At 47.5% G+C, this 17,025-nt stretch overlaps 1 protein-coding gene across 2 annotated transcripts in view; it reads right to left on the bottom strand.

The window, feature by feature from the left end:
• Window positions 1–17,025, bottom strand: part of HUWE1 (HECT, UBA and WWE domain containing E3 ubiquitin protein ligase 1) — a 1,655,742-nt gene that overhangs the window by 454,468 nt on the left and 1,184,249 nt on the right. For both annotated transcript variants that reach the window (XM_078664564.1, XM_078664565.1), the window contains one exon: window positions 1,229–1,389. In XM_078664564.1, the coding sequence (XP_078520690.1) occupies window positions 1,229–1,389 (161 nt within the window). The remainder of the gene's footprint in view (window positions 1–1,228; window positions 1,390–17,025) is intronic.

Below are 17,025 nucleotides of genomic sequence, written 5' to 3'. Positions count from 1 at the left end.
CGTCGCCAGAATTGGCGAGGGGGTAATATTCCAATCCGTATGACACCTTACTCGACATGTTTTGATAATGTTATACCAGAGTTAGAATTTAACCGCGAGGATTATAATGCACTTAAGAGTATATGGTATAGCGTTACCATGGAAACAGCTAAAGGACTTGGTTCCGCAAGCTGCAGACGGGCTCAGCTCATGCCAGAGCACCATCTCACATAATTCCAAGCACTCTGCCTTCAGGATTGATAAGGCCTTCCATAGGAGTGACTGATAGGAATATATGTGTCCATTTTAGGGTTAGATATAGGAATACTATATCTACAGCAAAGGGTGATTACACCACCTTGCCCCAGCTGTCGTGCAGCCAGTTGTGTCAGATTTGGGTGGCCAGCCAGGGGTGGCATAATACATGCTGCAGCCCCTGGTAGGCCCTGGGTACACCTATGCCCTGGATACCCAAGGTACACTGTACAGGGACTGATAAGGTGGCCCAGTACCAATTGGTAAATGCACCTAAAGTACATGGTTGTCAATTTAGAGAGAGAACAGCGAGGCTGTGGGTCTGATTAGCAGGCCCACAGCCAGGGAAAGTCTTAAACCAGTGAAGCAAAAAGCAAAAATCTGGGGTGACCATGGGATTGCAGACCCCACTCTCCTACATATGAAGGACACCCACTCCAACGACTGGGAATAATTTAAGCATGTGAATCTACGAAAGAGCCAATACTGGAGAATACAAAGTGTGCAGGCCAAATTGTAAAAAGTACTTTACAGATCCTATCATTTACTCAAGTGAAGGCATTGTGTAGAACATTTAGAAAGCCTAACACCTGTGTCAAAGTGTGTGTGTGTGTGTGTGAGAAACTGTATCCATGCCCAATTTGAACATGAAAAGATCTTCTTTGCTATGCTATCAACTTTATTGGATTCCCTATTCATTGAAGAACAGGATTCATGTTTACATTGCTCATGGAAACCTACTACAAGGGTTTCGGGCGATGGATGTTGCCTCGAAGTTTGTATTTGGTTGTCCATGTGAAGAAGCTATTACCAGAGATTCAAATGACAGTCTGGTGCCTGAGGAGATTAACAAGGTGAGCAATATAGAGTTAGAAATAACCTTCAGAGAAACTAGAAAACATTTGGAAATTGATGAGTCTTTGCCCTATTTGCAAAGGCATGGATTTCAAACCACTATCTGTGCACAAATAAATAGAAAAGAATGTGTATTTACCTGAGAGTCGGGAGCTTTGTTCTCTTTGCCTTTGTCCTCCTTGGACTTCTCAGCATTCTTTGCCTCCTCCTCTGCGAGTTGCTTCCTGCGTTTCTCTCTGCGCTCCTCAAGTTCCTCATCCCGCAGAGCCTCAAGGTGGTTGATAATTGGAACCTTAACCACTGAAGGGAAAGTACAGAAAAGTTATTAAAACTTAAAACAAGTGAGTACATCTTATTTAACGATTAAAGTAGCACAAACAAGCTAACATTACGTCACCACATATGTAAAAATCACAGATGTTGGGGGAAAAAACCTGTTGCTTAATTGTAACTCTCGTTCTCCAGTATCAGTATCTTTCATCGATTCACATGCTTGAATCAAACCCATCGTCGAGGTGGGAGTCCCACGGTACATTCCAAAGCAGTGGAAGTAGTATACATAGCTTACAGAGGCAAAAGACACATTTTATAGCTTATCTACATCATTTATAAAGAACCAAACTTCAGTTAATCAAGCAATAACAAATAACTAACACTCCCAGCAGAGGCATCTTCCCAAAATTTTCAGGCACTAGTGGGATTAGTCACTGTTGGAAAGTGGGTTATTGGTCGGGGCAAATGTAGGTCTGCCACAGGCAATAAGGCCACTAACACATAATAGGAAATAGCGAAGGTCTTGAAAAATTATTCCTATGCTCAACCCTTGGTAACGTGGCTGCGAACAGACAGACAGGTATGTAAAGCATTTACAGACAGTGCTGCTAGAAGTAACGGAGGCAATTAAGGAGGTCTTGGATTCGGGGGTAAGGTGATGTTGGTGATGCTTGATCTTTCGGCGGCCTTCGACACCGTCCCCCACAGCGGTCTCCTTCTAAGACTCAGGGAGATCGGTCTGCGGGGGGCGGTGTTCAGATAGTTCGCGTCCTTCCTAGCGGACAGCCGTCAAATGGTCTGGGCCCCCCCTCGTTCTCCGCCGTGGTGCCGCCTTTGGAGGTTGGAGTTCCGCAGGGCTCTATTTTAAGCCCTGCTCTCTTTAACATCTATATGACCCCCTTGGCGGCACTGGCGGAGTCTTATGGTGCCCAGATCGTTTCGTACGCTGACGACACCCAGCTCCTCTTTTCCTGTGAGAAGGGTTCTGACTTCAATGGGGAGAGTATTAGAGATTGCCTTGGGGCTGTTTTCCAATGGTTCCAGCTCAATAGCCTCAAGTGCAACTCTGATAAATCCGAGGTGCTCTTCTTCGGATGCCCTTCCGACCCTCGGTGGCAGTCTTGGTGGCCCGAGGCCATGTTTCCTCCCTCCGCCGCTTCCGATACGGCCAAGAACCTAGGAGTGAAAATAGATAATGGCCTTACCTTGAAGCTCCAAATAATTGGTCTAGTCGGGAAATGCTTCGGCCTTCTAAAAATGCTAAGGAAATTTCTCCCTTTACTCTCTCTGGCCCATAGAAAGATCACTGTGCAGGCACTAATAGGCTCTCACTTGGACTATGCCAACATGCTTTATCTCGGACATCCGGAGTATCTTCTATCATGTTTGCAAATAGTCCAAAACTCCAGCATGGCTATTGCCTAGAATTAATCTCCACACCACCCAACATACCCCCAAAACACCGTCCTATGTCCGCAGAACACCTACACTTATTGCAGCAGGAGGTCATCAGCATGCTACAAAAGGGGGCCATAGAACTAGTACCCTTAGAACACCAGGGTACAGGAGTGTACTCACTATACTTCTTAATCCCCAAAAAGGACGGGTCTCTCAGACCAATTCTGGAACTCAGGCCCCTAAACCAATACATCTTATCAGAGCATTTCCACATGCTTACTCTACAGCAGGTGTTGCCACTGTTTCGTCAAGGAGACTTCCTCGCAACACTAGACCTGAAAGACGCATATTTCCATATACCGGTACACCCAGCACACAGGAAATATCTCAGGTTTACAATGCAAAATCAGCACTATCAATTCAAAGTCCTTCCTTTCGGGGTAACAACAGCCCCATTTTTATTTATTTTATTTTGAGAGTTTTATATAGCGCGAACAAGATCTTTGCAGATAACAGAGCGCTTTACAAAGGCAGGTGGAGGGTAGGGGACCAAGGGGGCATAGTAGGGAGGTAGATCAACAAGATCATGTACGTAGCACCAATATAGTATATAACATAGTATCAATATAACGTATAGTACAGGTATGAGGTAGCCGGCATAGTTGGAGCGTAGGCCATCAACAAGTTCATGTACGTAGCACCAATATAGTATATAACATAGTACCAATATAACGTATAGTACAGGTATGAGGTAGCAGGCATAGTTGGAGCGTAGGCCATCAACACGCTGTAAATAATACAGATTAATATTATTAAAAAAATAGTACGTATAGTACGCATAGTACAGGTATGAGGTAGCAGTGCATAGTTGGAGCGAAGGCCATCAAAACGCTGTAAAAAATAAAGAAGGACTAAAATACGTCAAAACACACGTGCATAGGAATATATAGGCAATATCATAACACCATACTGGTAATACTGTTCTTAATGTAAATCAAACGAATTGTTCAAGTGTATTTAGCCATAAGGATACTTTTGACTTCTTTCTTAAGAAGAAGGGAGGAAGAGATGAGCCTCGTTTCAGGAGGAAGTGCGTTCCAGATCCTGGGCGCCATACCAGAGAAGGAGCGTTTGTAGGTTTTTTCCTTCCGGAATCTTCGCGGTTTCAGCAGAAGATTGTTCGTGCTCCTGGTAGTTCTGGACCCACCAGAGATTGTCAACTTATGAGTGAGGTAGCTGGGTGATTTCAGGTGTATAGCCTTGTGAGTCATGCAGGCAATTTTCAGCTGTATTCTGGCTTCCAGAGGCAGCAGTTCAAGGCTTTGAAGTCAGGAGAGATATGCGAATGCTTTTTTGATCCAGTGATGAGTCTCGCTGCTGCATTTAGTGACGCTCTTAGGGGTGCAGTTGTCGTTAGGGGGAGGCCGCAGAGGGCCACGCTGCCATAGTCTATGTGAGGGATGACTAGAGCTTGTACTGCTGTTTGGAAGTCTTTGGCTGGGAGGAAGGGTTTAAGTTTCCTCAAGGTGTTTATTTGGAATTTCGCCCCCTTAGTAGCCTTGCTGATATGCTGCTGCATGTTGAGGTTGGTGTCTAGTGTTATGCCTAGGGATTTAGCTGAGTCCACGATGGTCGGTTGGACAGTGAGTGCTGTTAGGTGCTTAAGCCATGTTTGTGCGGAAGATATTTTCGTGGGAGGTGAGATTAGGAGGAACTCAGTCTTCATAGCATTGAGTTTGAGGTGGTTGTCAGCCAACCAAGATTGGGTGCTTCTGATCGTTGAATTCAGACTCAGGATGTCTTTGGGGGATTGTAACTTGAGGTATATTTGAGTGTCATCGGCGTACATGTGAAAGTGTACATTGGATGCTTGTAGCAGAGTGGTGAGAGGTTCCATAACTAGGTTGAACAAAGTAGGGGATAGGCAGGATCCTTGAGGGACGCCCAACGATACAGGTACTGGGGAAGACATTAGGTTTTTGCTCTTGAATTTTTGAGACCTGTTGTGTAGAAAGGAAGTGAACCAACGAAGCACAGTCCCAGAGAGGCCCATTCTTGATTTTAGGAGTTCGAGTAAGCTCTCATGTTTCACTGTGTCGAATGCGGAAGAGAGATCAAGAAGGTTGAGGAGGCAGGTATTGTTTTGATCTAAGATTTGGATGGCGTCGTCAATAATGTGAGTCATAGCGGTTTCAGTACTGTGCCCTGCTCGGAAGCCTGATTGGTGTGGGTTGAGAAGATCAAACTGTTCTATGTGCTTTGTCATTTGCAGTTGGACGCATTTTTCTAGCAGCTTGGCGAGAGTGGGAATGTTGGTAATCGGACGGTAGTTGTTTAGATCAGTGGGGTCGGCTGTTGGTTTCTTCAGTAAAGGTGTAACTTGTCCAACTTTGAGGGAGTCCGGGATGGTTCCTTGTTGTAGTGAACTATTGATAATTTTAGTCCAGAGTGGGAGTAGCAGAGGGATGAAGTCTTTTACGGCGTTAGCAGGAAGAGGGTCAGTGAGGTGATTGGATGGTTTTAGGGTGCTGAGTATTCTGCCAATTTCTTCTTCAGAGTAGGTGTCAAAGGATGACCATGTTGCATTGTTTTTTAGTTTAATGGGTGTTATGCAGTGGGGTTTTAAGTAAAGGCTTGCGTCATTGAGGAGGTCGCTCCTTATATTGTCAGTTTTATTGTTAAAGAAAGCTGCGAAATCTTCACAAGAAGGGGTAGTGCTGATAATGTCGACAGCTGGGGGTTGTTCCTTAGATTGAGATCGGATTAGTTCGAACAATTTACTTGGACGGTTTTTTGCTTGGTCTAGCTGGATTCTGAAGAACTCTGACTTTGAGCGTTTTATTTTCCTGAAGTATGCATTCCTCTTTTTCCTAAGAGTTTTGAGATGCAATGTCGAGGGAATTGATCTCCAGGTACGCTCTGCCGATCGCATAGCCCGTCTCTCTTCATTGAGACTCCCGTTGTACCAGGGGTTGGATATCTTAGTGGATACTCTTTTCAATTGCATTGGAGCGGCCTCATTGATTATCGTGGCCATGGAGTTGAGATAGTGGTCTGTTAGGTCCTGAACGTCAGAAGTGTCGGTAGGGGGGAGTAGGAGATTGCAGCTGTTAGGGGGTAGAGAGTTTGGATTGAGTTTCCTCATGTCTCTTTTCCAGACTTTGGGCATGGCGTATTGCACCGGGATGAGTTTTACTTTTTCCTTGATGAGGAATGTGATAATATGGTGGTCTGACCAGTCACAAGGTTGTATTGAGTCGAGTTGAGTGGTGCCTTCTTTGGAAATGACCAGGTCGAGGATCGAGCCTTTGTCGTGTGTCGGGGTGTTGCAAATTTGAGTGAGATCAGAAGCGGTAAGGAAACTTTTGAGGCTGTTAACTACTGCGTCACTGCAATCATTCCAATGGAGATTGTAGTCACCAAGGTAAATTTGTGTGTGTAGCCGTCCTGCGTTGATTGATATTGTGTCCATGAGTTGTTGGGAGAAGACTAGGTTGTCCCCCGGGGGGTGGTACATGATGTGTAACGAGCATACAGGTTTGTTCTCACTGGTGACATCAAGGCAGAAGTATTCACAGGAGGTAAGAGAAGGGGCGGTGACTTTATTAATAGATAGGTTGCTCTTGTAAATGCAGGCGATTCCGCCACCTGTCTTGTTGGGCCTGTCAAGTCTAGTGATGTAGTAGTTGGGGGGGACTAGGATATCCATGATAGGATTGGAGGATTCGGTTAACCATGTTTCAGTAAGTATGGCCAGGTCAAGGTTCCTAGACAGGATGAGGTCAGCGACCTCCGTCGAGTGTTTTTGGGCCGATCTACAGTTGAGAAGTGTGCATTTGAGACTGGGGGTGCAGGGGGAGGTGGAGGGTACCATAGTGAGAGGGACTTTAGTGAGGTTGTTGGGAACAGATTCTCTGTTGCTATACGTGGGGTGCCTACTGGGGTTGGAGAGAATCGTAGAAATGGACATGTGCGTGTTGGTTAAGCTGTTTTGGGTTGCCGGGGCATATGTGCTGAGTAGGGTGTGTATGTCGCGGTCCGAGAGAGTCTTGATTGCGCGCTGGGGGCGGTTGGCGGTATTGCGAGAGGGGATAGAGGTCCAATGCAAGGAGCGATTAGGATGTGTCTTGATAGTGCGCTTAGGCCTGTAGGAGGTATTGCGAGAGGGGATAGAAGTCCCATGTAAGGGGTGCCTAGGATGGGGGGGGGGGGGGGGGGGTTGAAAATTCGTTGAGACGTGGTGGTGAGGGGGGGATGGACGGTGTGCGTGAGGAGTAACCCTTTGAGCGAGTGGAGCTCTTCTTTCACTTGGAGGAGGGCGGTCATGATTGTGTCCAGCGTGCCGTTGGGGATGGGATTAGGGTCATTGGCAGTGTAATCAGTGACAGGAGGAGTGATACAGCTGCGGGACGAGTGGAGACTGGTCGTTGCAGGAGGGCAGGTGTAGTAATAGGGAGTGAGAGTGGGGGGGGGGGAGATGTTGAGGGGGGAGTGGGGTCCAGGAGTGGAGGGGGAGCTAAGGGTGGGGAGTGAACTGTTGAGGGAGGAGTGGAGTCTTGGAGTAGCGGGGGTGCAGGGGGTGGGGGAGGCGATGTTGAGGGGACAGGATTGAGTGCCGAGAATAGGGGGGGCGCAGTTGAGGGAGGGGTGAAGGCTAGGCGTGGCGGGAGTGCAGGGAGAGGGGGGGGAGATGTTGCGGAAGGAGTGTATGACAGGAGTCGTTTGAGTGGGGGTGGGGGGGGGGGGAGATGTAGAGGGAGGGGTGTAGGTCTGGAGTGGGTTGAGCGCCGACAATGGGGGGAGCGCTGTTTAGGGAGGAGTGAAGGCTAGGAGTGGCGGGTGAGCAGGGAGTGGGGGGGGGGGCAGGGAGTGGGGGGGAGAGGTCATGGCTAGAGGGGGAGCTAGGTGCGGCGGGAGTGTAGGTAGTGGTGGGGATGGAGAGATTTGGGGGGTATTTGGGATGGCATAGCGTCGGGTTGTGCGGGTCAGCGGCGGTGGGTCGTTCTGGGACGTTAGTTGGAGGTGAGGAGTTCTGGTTCAGTTGGATTGGGGTATGTGTGGAGGGCCGACGATTGGAGAGGTGCTCTTTGAAAGTGGGGAACAGGTTGTCAAGTAATTCCAGGTTCCTGTCTGTGGATTGCATTAGAATAGTCCCGTTGTTGTAAATAGTAATGGCTGTGCTGCCCGGGAAGAGTTTGGATGGTGCGATGGAAAGTGAGAGTCCATGGGCGGATTTCCTGGTGGTGGCGACGTTGAGTAAGGCAAGGAAAGCTTTTCTCCATTGAGCTCTGCGTGCGGTGTGGAAGATAATATCAGTGTTCAGGGATCCATTTACCGGAGAGAAGTAGGTATCGGCAAAGGGTGTTTCAGGGTGGGACCTCAGGAAGTTGTGTTTGAAGCGTTTAGCGGCTTTTTTTGTGAGTGTGGGTGGGTAGATTATTTTATATGTGTGCTTGCCGCAGTGATCCATGTTAGGAAGGCGTAGGGTGGGTGTGGGAGAGTGAGCAGAAGAGATGTGCCGGATCGCAGATAGATGCAGACAAAATGTTATAAAGATCCGTAGGAAGTAAGGCGTAGGGTGGGTGTGGGAGAGTGAGCAGAAGAGATGTGCCGGATCGCAGATAGATGCAAGCGTATAATACTACCGAAATAGTGTAACACAATACATATGCCCACAGCAAGTTAGTGCGTCAGGTGACGCTAATGCGCAGCCAGAAATGAATGAATGAGGTAGCAATCGGTGCAGGGTGAGTTAGATTCAGGTAGAAATATCCAAGGTACACTTAGAAGTATAATACTGCGATAAAGGCATACACTCTATCACCAGGGGGATTAGGTGCATAGATATGTAAAAGTGCGCTGTGAATGACATTAGTCTCAAAGAGTCCAGCTCTTAGTGTAGGGTAACAGATGAGGTAAAACAATGCACTCTAGTGTGGTGATGTAAATACCTTTTTTTTCGCTATTGCTGCTGCTGTTCAAGATGGCTGCCAAAATAGACTGTAAGGCAGCATTGTTAGTCCTTTGTCCCTTTTCCTTTCTGCTGAGGGAGAGATAGTCCTATTTCTGTGTTGCTGCTTCCTGGTTGCTGCTTGGAGGGAAGGAAGAGACTTATCTTCCTTTTAGTACCCCTTGAACTCGTTGGAATGCATCCTCGCGGCCGAAGTAGGGGCGGTGGTGTGATTTATTACTTGTGTGTTGCTCCTTTTATGGCCCCCGCCATTTTGCACAAAGGAGATAATGGCGATGTACTCCAGCCGGCATGAGTATTTACCAAATGCCTAGCGACAGTAGCTGCACATCTAAGAAGACAGCATTGTAGGAGAGTGGGGTCTCCAATCCTATGGTCACCCCAGATTTTTGCTTTTTGCTTCACTGGTTTACGACTTTCCCTGGCTGTGGGCCTGCTAATCAGACCCACAGCCTAGCTGTTCTCTCTCTAAATTGACAACCATGTACTTTAGGTGCATTTACCAATTGGTACTGGGCCACCTTATCAGTCCCTGTACAGTATACCTTAGGTATCCAGGGCATAGGTGTACCCAGGGCCTACCAGGGGCTGAAGCATGTATTATGCCACCCCTGGCTGGCCATCTAAAACTGACACAACTGGCTGCATGACAGCTGGGGCAAGGTGGTGTAATCACCCTTTGCTGTAGATATAGTATACCTATATCGAACCCTAAAATGGACACCTATATTCCTATCAGTCACTCCTATGGAAGGCCTTATCAATCCTGGAGGCAGAGTGCTTGGAATTATGTGAGATGGTGCTCTGGCATGAGCTGAGCCCGTTTGCAGCTTGCGGAACCAAGTCCTAATAGCTGTTCCATGATAACGCTATACCATATACTCTTAAGTGCATTATGTACCTCGCGGTAAAATGCTAACTCTGGTATAACATTATCAAAACATGTCGAGTAAGGTGTCATACGATTTGGAATACTATCCCCTCGCCAATTCTGGCGACGGGGGTAGCATTCCACCCTTCTAGAGGGACACGACATGTATGTTACTGTGAACCCCGGTTAAAGTTAACTCGTGCCTCCATCCTGGTCGTCGAAGACACCTCCTGGTCCACGTGGCTGCAGAGTCAAGCGTCCACTCTTCACCTGATCGCGACGACAGCATCTGGTTCCTTCCTTGTTCCACTCCAGTCACTGGCTAGTGACTTTGAACACTGTCCCCTCTGCTTTCAGGTCCTCTTCTTCACCGATCCACTCTTGGATCGCACCGGACATCTTCCTCCTGGTCACCTGCAGCATCTTTTCTTTCAGGCTCCATTGACTTCAACGCGAGAACCCGACACACTTTGGCACCTACGCACCCGCAGCCCGTGGGTGAGGTAACGAGAGCATTTCGGTGCTCAAGGGCAGTCTAACTGTCCTAGTGTCCAATTCCACAGTCGTCGTTGTCCTAACTAGTCAGGATTGTCCGTACTTACCTTTTACTTGAACTGTACTGTCCATAGACGTTGTTACGCATCTCGCGTGTGAGTTCACACTCTGCACACGCGTTCCGTGGGCCTCCTATTACTTACCTGAAGTTAGTGTAGCGTGGTCCCATCGATCCTACAGCGTCTGGACAGCTCCATTCCTTTTATCGACTTTCACATTCCACTTACTTGGTATATGGTTTGCCGTGGCCCTAGGGCACCATTGTAATTTTGTGCAACTTGTCGTATTTTTCGTAAGAGATTGTCATGTGCTTAGCCCTCTGACCTCATAAAGAGTTCAGAGGTGTTGTTATTAATAAATAGACTGTTTATTTTCATAACAACATGTGTGGTGTCCTTTAATCTGGTATTCAAGGGGTTATATTGTGGTAAAACAGCTGGCTTCACATGCCAAAAGAGTTTAGCCTAAGACAGCTTTGTCCATGCTACCATTAGGATAGCTGGTCTATAAGGTTGACTTACAACCAATCACCATAAGGGTTGTTTGGACTGATACAAGGCGATCACTAGAACTAGTGAGCATCATATATCAGGCCAACATCTCACAAGCATATTCATGTCTATCCATATCTGGACGACTGGCGAATACAAGCACAGTCAGCCCAGCAATGTGCCAGCCACATGTCACGCACTATTCACCTCCTGCACAGTTTAGGTTTCTCGCTGAACTACCCAAAGTCACATCTTCGGACTCCATCGGAGAGCCAGTGCTAAAGATCTCCTGAAAACCTTGCACTGGCTTCCAATTCTAAAACTAATTGTTTTTAAGACGCTCACTCTGGCCTTCAAGGCCCTCCACGGCACGGGCGCCAAATATATCAGCAAACGGTTGGTTTTTTACCAGCCATCCAGATCGCTTAGGTCTGCCTCCCTGGCCTTGGCTTCTGTTCCAGCCATTAGACGAGCCCGCATAGGAGGTCGTTCTTTTTCGACGCTTGGCGCCTCAGTTGTGGAACGCCTTGCCGGCTCCTCTGAGAAAGACTGTCAACCTGTTAGCCTTTAGAAAAGACCTTAAGTCCTGGCATTTTGTTCAGTAGTATCTGGCATTTATCTCCTATCCCCGTACCGCGCGGGTTTTCAAAGCGCCGGGACACTCCTCGGAGTAGCTGAGCGCTATATAAAACTCATTTTAACATTAACATTTAAAAACACCATCCTGTAGAGTATGGCATTATTTTGTCCCAGAGTGCACCAATCTTCTAAATCATAATGGCTAATTTTCCAGCAAGGAAGTAAGAGCTGGCTAAACACACCCCCTGGGATGGCTTATTTCCCTGGACTCTCCCTCTACCATCTGCACATACCTTGCTTAAGACTAGCCCTGACTCTGGGTCAAGAGTGTCAGAGTGAAACTGAAACCCAGGCCTCCCCTCTGCCTTTGAAGCGCAGCACATGGTTTAGACTCTACCCCATGGCCTATGGAACAACACTTGCCCTCCCAGGACAGTTGGTAACCACAGGGCCCCATTATCACCTCTTCAAAGAAGCCTGGCTAATCCACTTAACTCTGACCAATCAGGGCAGACCATGGGAAGGCTGAATTTGGACTTACAAACAAGAAAGTCTTATAACTTCTTGTATGGAATATGCTACTTACCAGTATGCATCTGTTCTTGGCATGTAGGGCTGCTAACATTCATATCTATAGCATAGATCGCCGCCTAGTGTTGGGTCCGGATGATTGCACATTAGTCTTCGAAGTATCACGAGATAGGTGGCTCCTCCCTCGGACTACAGTGCGCATGGGCATCCTCTCCATCCTCAGATTGTTTTTCGCCATTGTGGCAGAGATGGAGTATGGTACAGTAAGAGTTCCATGCAAAGAGTGAATGCTGCAGCTGCGACAGGCACCGGGGAGGAGGGCGGGCGATATGAATGTCAGCAGCCCTACATGCCAAGAACAGATGCATACTGGTAAGTAGCATATTCCGTTCGAGGCATGTGGGCTGCTGAATTCATATCTGTGCATAGAATGTATAGCAGTCACTCCCTTAGCGGTGGCTACCTGTGCCAGCTGCAGAAGTCTGAAACAGAGTTTTTAGAACAGCCTGTCCTACAGCAGCTTGCTGTTTGGAATGTACATCTACACAATAGTGTTTTGTGAATGTATGTGTGGTTGACCACGTGGCTGCTCTACAAATTTCTTCTAGAGGGATGTTTCCTAGGAAAGCCATGGATGCCCCTAGCTTGCGTGTCGAATGCACTCTTGGAGGAACTTAAAGTGCGTTTTGCCTAAAGATAACATATTTGAATGCACTTAACTATCCATCTGGCTAATCCAGATTTAGAAATGGGGTTGCCTTTGTGTTGTGGTGAAAAAGCAACAAACAATTGTTTTGTTTTTCTGAAATCCTTTGTCCTGTCTATGTAATATAGGAGAGCCCTCTTAACAACTAGTGTGTGCAGGGCCCTTTCAGGTACTGACTGGATTTGGGAAGAACACTGGCAGTTCTATTGTTTGATTGATGTGGAAGTGGGACACCACTTTTGGCATGAATATTGGATTTGTCCTAAGCACGACCCTATTAGCGTGGATTTGGAAGAATGGCTCTTGAATAGTTGGGGCTCGCAGCTCGCTAACTCTTCTAAGCGAAGTAATCGCCACAAGAAATGCCACCTTCCATGTTAAAAATTGTATTTCACACGAGTGTAGAGGTTCAAAAGGTGGTCCCATTAGTCTGGTTAAAACGATGTTTAGGTTCCAGACAGGTGAAGGTGGGTGTCTTGGGGGGATGACTCGTTTGAGTCCCTCCATGAATGCTTTAATTGCAGGCACTCTCAATAGTGAAAGATGTTGCCTGTTTTGAAGGTAAGCTGCTATGGCCGCTAAGTGTATCCGTATGGATGAATAGGCTAGATTGCAGCGGTGTAGGTGCAAAAGATAGCATATGATATTTTGAGTTGATGCATCTAGTGCGTTTATGTCATTGTTGTTACAGTAAATGACGAAACGTTTCCACTTTGCAGCATAGCATGCTCTTGTGGTAGGTCTTCTTGCCTCTTTGATAATGTTCATGCAGTCAGGAGGTAAGTTTAGGTAGCCAAACTCTAGGACTTCAGGAGCCAGATTGCAAGGTTCAGCTGCTGTGGATCTGGGTGCTGAATGTCTCCATGGCTCTGCGTTAAGAGACTGGGTGCTAGTTTTAGTCTTTGATGAGGCACCACGGAAAGTTCTAGGAACGTGGTGTACCACGGTTGCCTCGCCCATGTTGGAGCAACTTGGATTAGCGTCATGGAGTGCTGGCGCAGTTTGCGTGCCACTAGCGGTATCAACGGTGCTGGTGGAAAAGCGCACGCAAATTTGCCTGACCAGTTCATCCATATCGCATTGCCCTGAGACTGCGGGTACCTTGCGGTGAAGTACTGGCATTTTGCGTTTTTCTTTTGTGGCGAACAAGTCTATCTCTGGTTGTCCCCACTGCTGGAAGTACGGTTGAAGCACTGTGGAATGAATCTCCCACTCGTGCATCTGTCGGCTGTGCCTGCTGAGCAGATCTGCTATTTGATTGTCCTTGCCTGGGAGGTGTTCTGCCATGAGAAAAATGTTTCTTTGTATGGCCCACTTCCACATGCTCGGAGCCAGATGTGACAGCTGTGGAGAGTGTGTTCCTCCCTGTTTCTGTATGTAGTACATCGCAGTCATGTTGTCCGTCCGGATCAACACGGTCTTGTTGCACAGATGTACTTTGAACGCTTTCATTGCCAGAAAAATTGCCATCAGCTCCAGTAGGTTGATGTGCATTTTTTTTCTGCTGCGTGGTCCATAAGCCCTGTACTGTGTGGTGGAGGACATGGGCTCCCTACCCTATCAGGAAAGCGTCCGTCGTCAAGACTATTTGTGGTACAGGCTCTTGGAACAGTCATCCTTTGCAAAGGTTTTGTGGGTTCCACCAATGCAGAGAGTTGTATGCACGACTGGTCACCAACACTAGGTTGTTTAATTGTCCTTGAGCCTGGTTACACTGACGTGCCAGGCACTCCTGCAGCGGACGCATGTGTAGTCTTGCGTGAGGGACTATGAAAATGCATGAGGCCATCATACCTATTAGTTGCATAAACACTTGGGCTGGGAGCGAGTGTTGGGGCGTGAACCTTTGGATTAGCATCTGAATGCTGTTTATTCTGACAGAATTTGGCTGTGCTTTCCCTGCCAGAGTGTCTATTGTCGCTCCCAGGTATTGTTGTACGTGGGCAGGCTGAAGATGGGACTTTGGGTAGTTCAGCGAGAAATCTAGACTGTGCAGGAGGTGAATAGTGTGTGACATGTGGCTGGCACATTGCTGGGCTGACTGTGCTTGTATGAGCCAGTCGTCCAGATAAGGATAGACATGAATATGCTGTCTTCTGAGATGTGCAGCTACTGTCGCCAGGCACTTGGTAAATACTCTCGGGGCTGTTGTCACCCCGAAAGGTAGGACTTTGAATTGATAGTGCTGATTTTGTATCGTAAACCTTAGATGTTTCCTGTGTGCTGGGTGTACTGGGATATGGAAATAAGAGTCTTTGAGGTCTAGTGTTGCGAGGAAGTCTCCTTGACGCAACAGTGGTAACACCTGCTGTAGAGTGAGCATGTGGAAATGCTCTGATAAAATGTATTGGTTTAGGGGCCTGAGGTCCAGAATTGGCCTGAGAGACCCGTCCTTTTTGGGGATTAAGAAGTATAGTGAGTACACTCCTGTACCCTGGTGTTCTAAGGCTACTAGTTCTATGGCCCCCTTTTGTAGCATGCTGATGACCTCCTGCTGCAATAAGTGTAGGTGTTCTGCGGACATAGGACGGTGTTTTGGGGGTATGTTGGGTGGTATGGAGATTAATTCTGGGCAATAGCCATGCTGGATAATTTGCCTCACCCACCTGTCTGTAGTGATGTTTTCCCAGACTGGTAGGAACTGCTGTAATCTTCCCCCGACCGGTGTTACATGGTCTGGGGGCAGTGACAAGAAGTCACTGTTTGGTATTGGTAGAGGATCTGGTGGTGTTATTCCCTCGTCCTCTACCTTTGCTGTTATTGCCACGGTATCCACCTCTACTGTTTTTGTTGTAGGTGTTTTGCGCGTTCCCCTTGTTGTATGAGGTTTGCTGCGCTGAGCCCCCTCTTGCAGCTCCTCTGTTGCCGGAGCGACGAAAGCAGCCGCCTCTGTATTGTTGTGACTGCAAGGCTCCCATAGACTTGGCTGTCTCGGTGTCCTTCATTTAGTCTAATATTGTGTCCACATTAGGGCCAAACAAATAATCAGGGTTCACTGGCTGATTAAGTAAAGTGCTCTGAACCTCATTTTTAAAACCAGAGATGCGGAGCCACACATGGCGTCTGAGCATGACACTGGTATTGACAGCCCTGGCTGCTGTGTCTGCAGCGTCTAACGCGCATTTGATGGAGGCGTTGGATATCAACTTTCCCTCTTGTATTAGGAATTCTGCCTGTTCCTTATAAAGGTCAGGTAGATGCTGGAGAAGGTGCTCAAGTGTGTCGTAGTGTGCCCTGTCATACCTGGCTAACAGGGCTTGAGTGTTTGAAATTCTCCATATGTTAGCTGCTTGAGCAGCTACCCTTTTGCCTGAAGCCTCCAGAATTTTAGACTCTTTGTCTGGAGGTGGAGCCTCGCCAGTAGTTTGAGAATTAGCACGTTTGCGTGCATTGGATACTACCAAAGAGTCCAAGGGAGCTGTCTCTTAATGTATGTAAGGTCCCCTGGTGCTGGCCTATATTTCTTCTCTATCCTGGGGTTAATGACTCGTGCCCTGGTTGTTTCCTTGAATATGTCCCCTGCGTGTTTAAGCACCCCTTTAGCATTGGCAATGTCTTCACTGATCTTTCAGAAGTGTTGAAAGTGTCAAAGAGGAAGTCTTCCTCAATGGGGTCTGCATGCATTTCCACGTGGTGGTTGTATGCGGCTCTTTCGATTAATACATTGAAAGCAGCTGTGTCCTCTGTAGGCGAAGTTTTTACAGGGTATGCAGTATTGTCTTGAATGGGCTGCGAGTCTACAGGATCAGACCATGTTTGATTTTGGTTGTCCTGGTTGTAGGAGAGTAGGGTCTGCAATCCTTTGGTCACCCCAGATTTTTGCTTTTTGCTTCACTGGTTTACGACTTTCCCTGGCTGTGGGCCTGCTAATCAGACCCACAGCCTAGCAGTTCTCTCTCTAAATTGACAACCATGTACTTTAGGTGCATTTACCAATTGGTACTGGGCCACCTTATCAGTCCCTGTACACAGGGCAAAGGTGTACCCAGGGCCTACCAGGGGCTGAAGCATGTATTATGCCACCCCTGGCTGGCCACCCAAATCTGACACAACTGGCTGCACGACAGCTGGGGCAAGGTGGTGTAAACACCCTTTGCTTTAGATATAGTATGCCTATATCTAACCCTAAAATGGACACATATATTCCTATCAGTCACTCCTATGGAAGGCCTTATCAATCCTGAAGGCAGAGTGCTTGGAATTATGTAAGATGGTGCTCTGGCATGAGCTGAGCCCGTCTGCAGCTTGCGGAACCAAGTCCTAATAGCTGTTCCATGATAACGCTATACCATATACTCTTAAGTGCATTATAATCCTCGCGGTTAAATGCTAACTTTGGTTTAGCATTATCAAAACATGTCGAGTAAGGGGTCATACGAATTGGAATACTACCCCCTCGCCAATTATGGCGACGGGGGTAGCATTCCACCCTTTTAGAGGGACACGACATGTATGTAACTGCGAACCCCGGTTAAAGTTAACTCGAGCCTTGGCATCACAAAATGGATGCTGCCACCACAGACACAAGTCTGACCTCCTGCTGCTGGGAGTCCTTCCAGCG

The sequence above is a fragment of the Lissotriton helveticus genome, chromosome 10 (assembly GCF_964261635.1).
Source record: "Lissotriton helveticus chromosome 10, aLisHel1.1, whole genome shotgun sequence".
In the NCBI taxonomy this organism is placed as follows: domain Eukaryota; kingdom Metazoa; phylum Chordata; class Amphibia; order Caudata; family Salamandridae; genus Lissotriton; species Lissotriton helveticus.
Note: the sequence above shows the minus strand (reverse complement) of the source record. Positions and strands in the feature narration are given on the sequence as shown.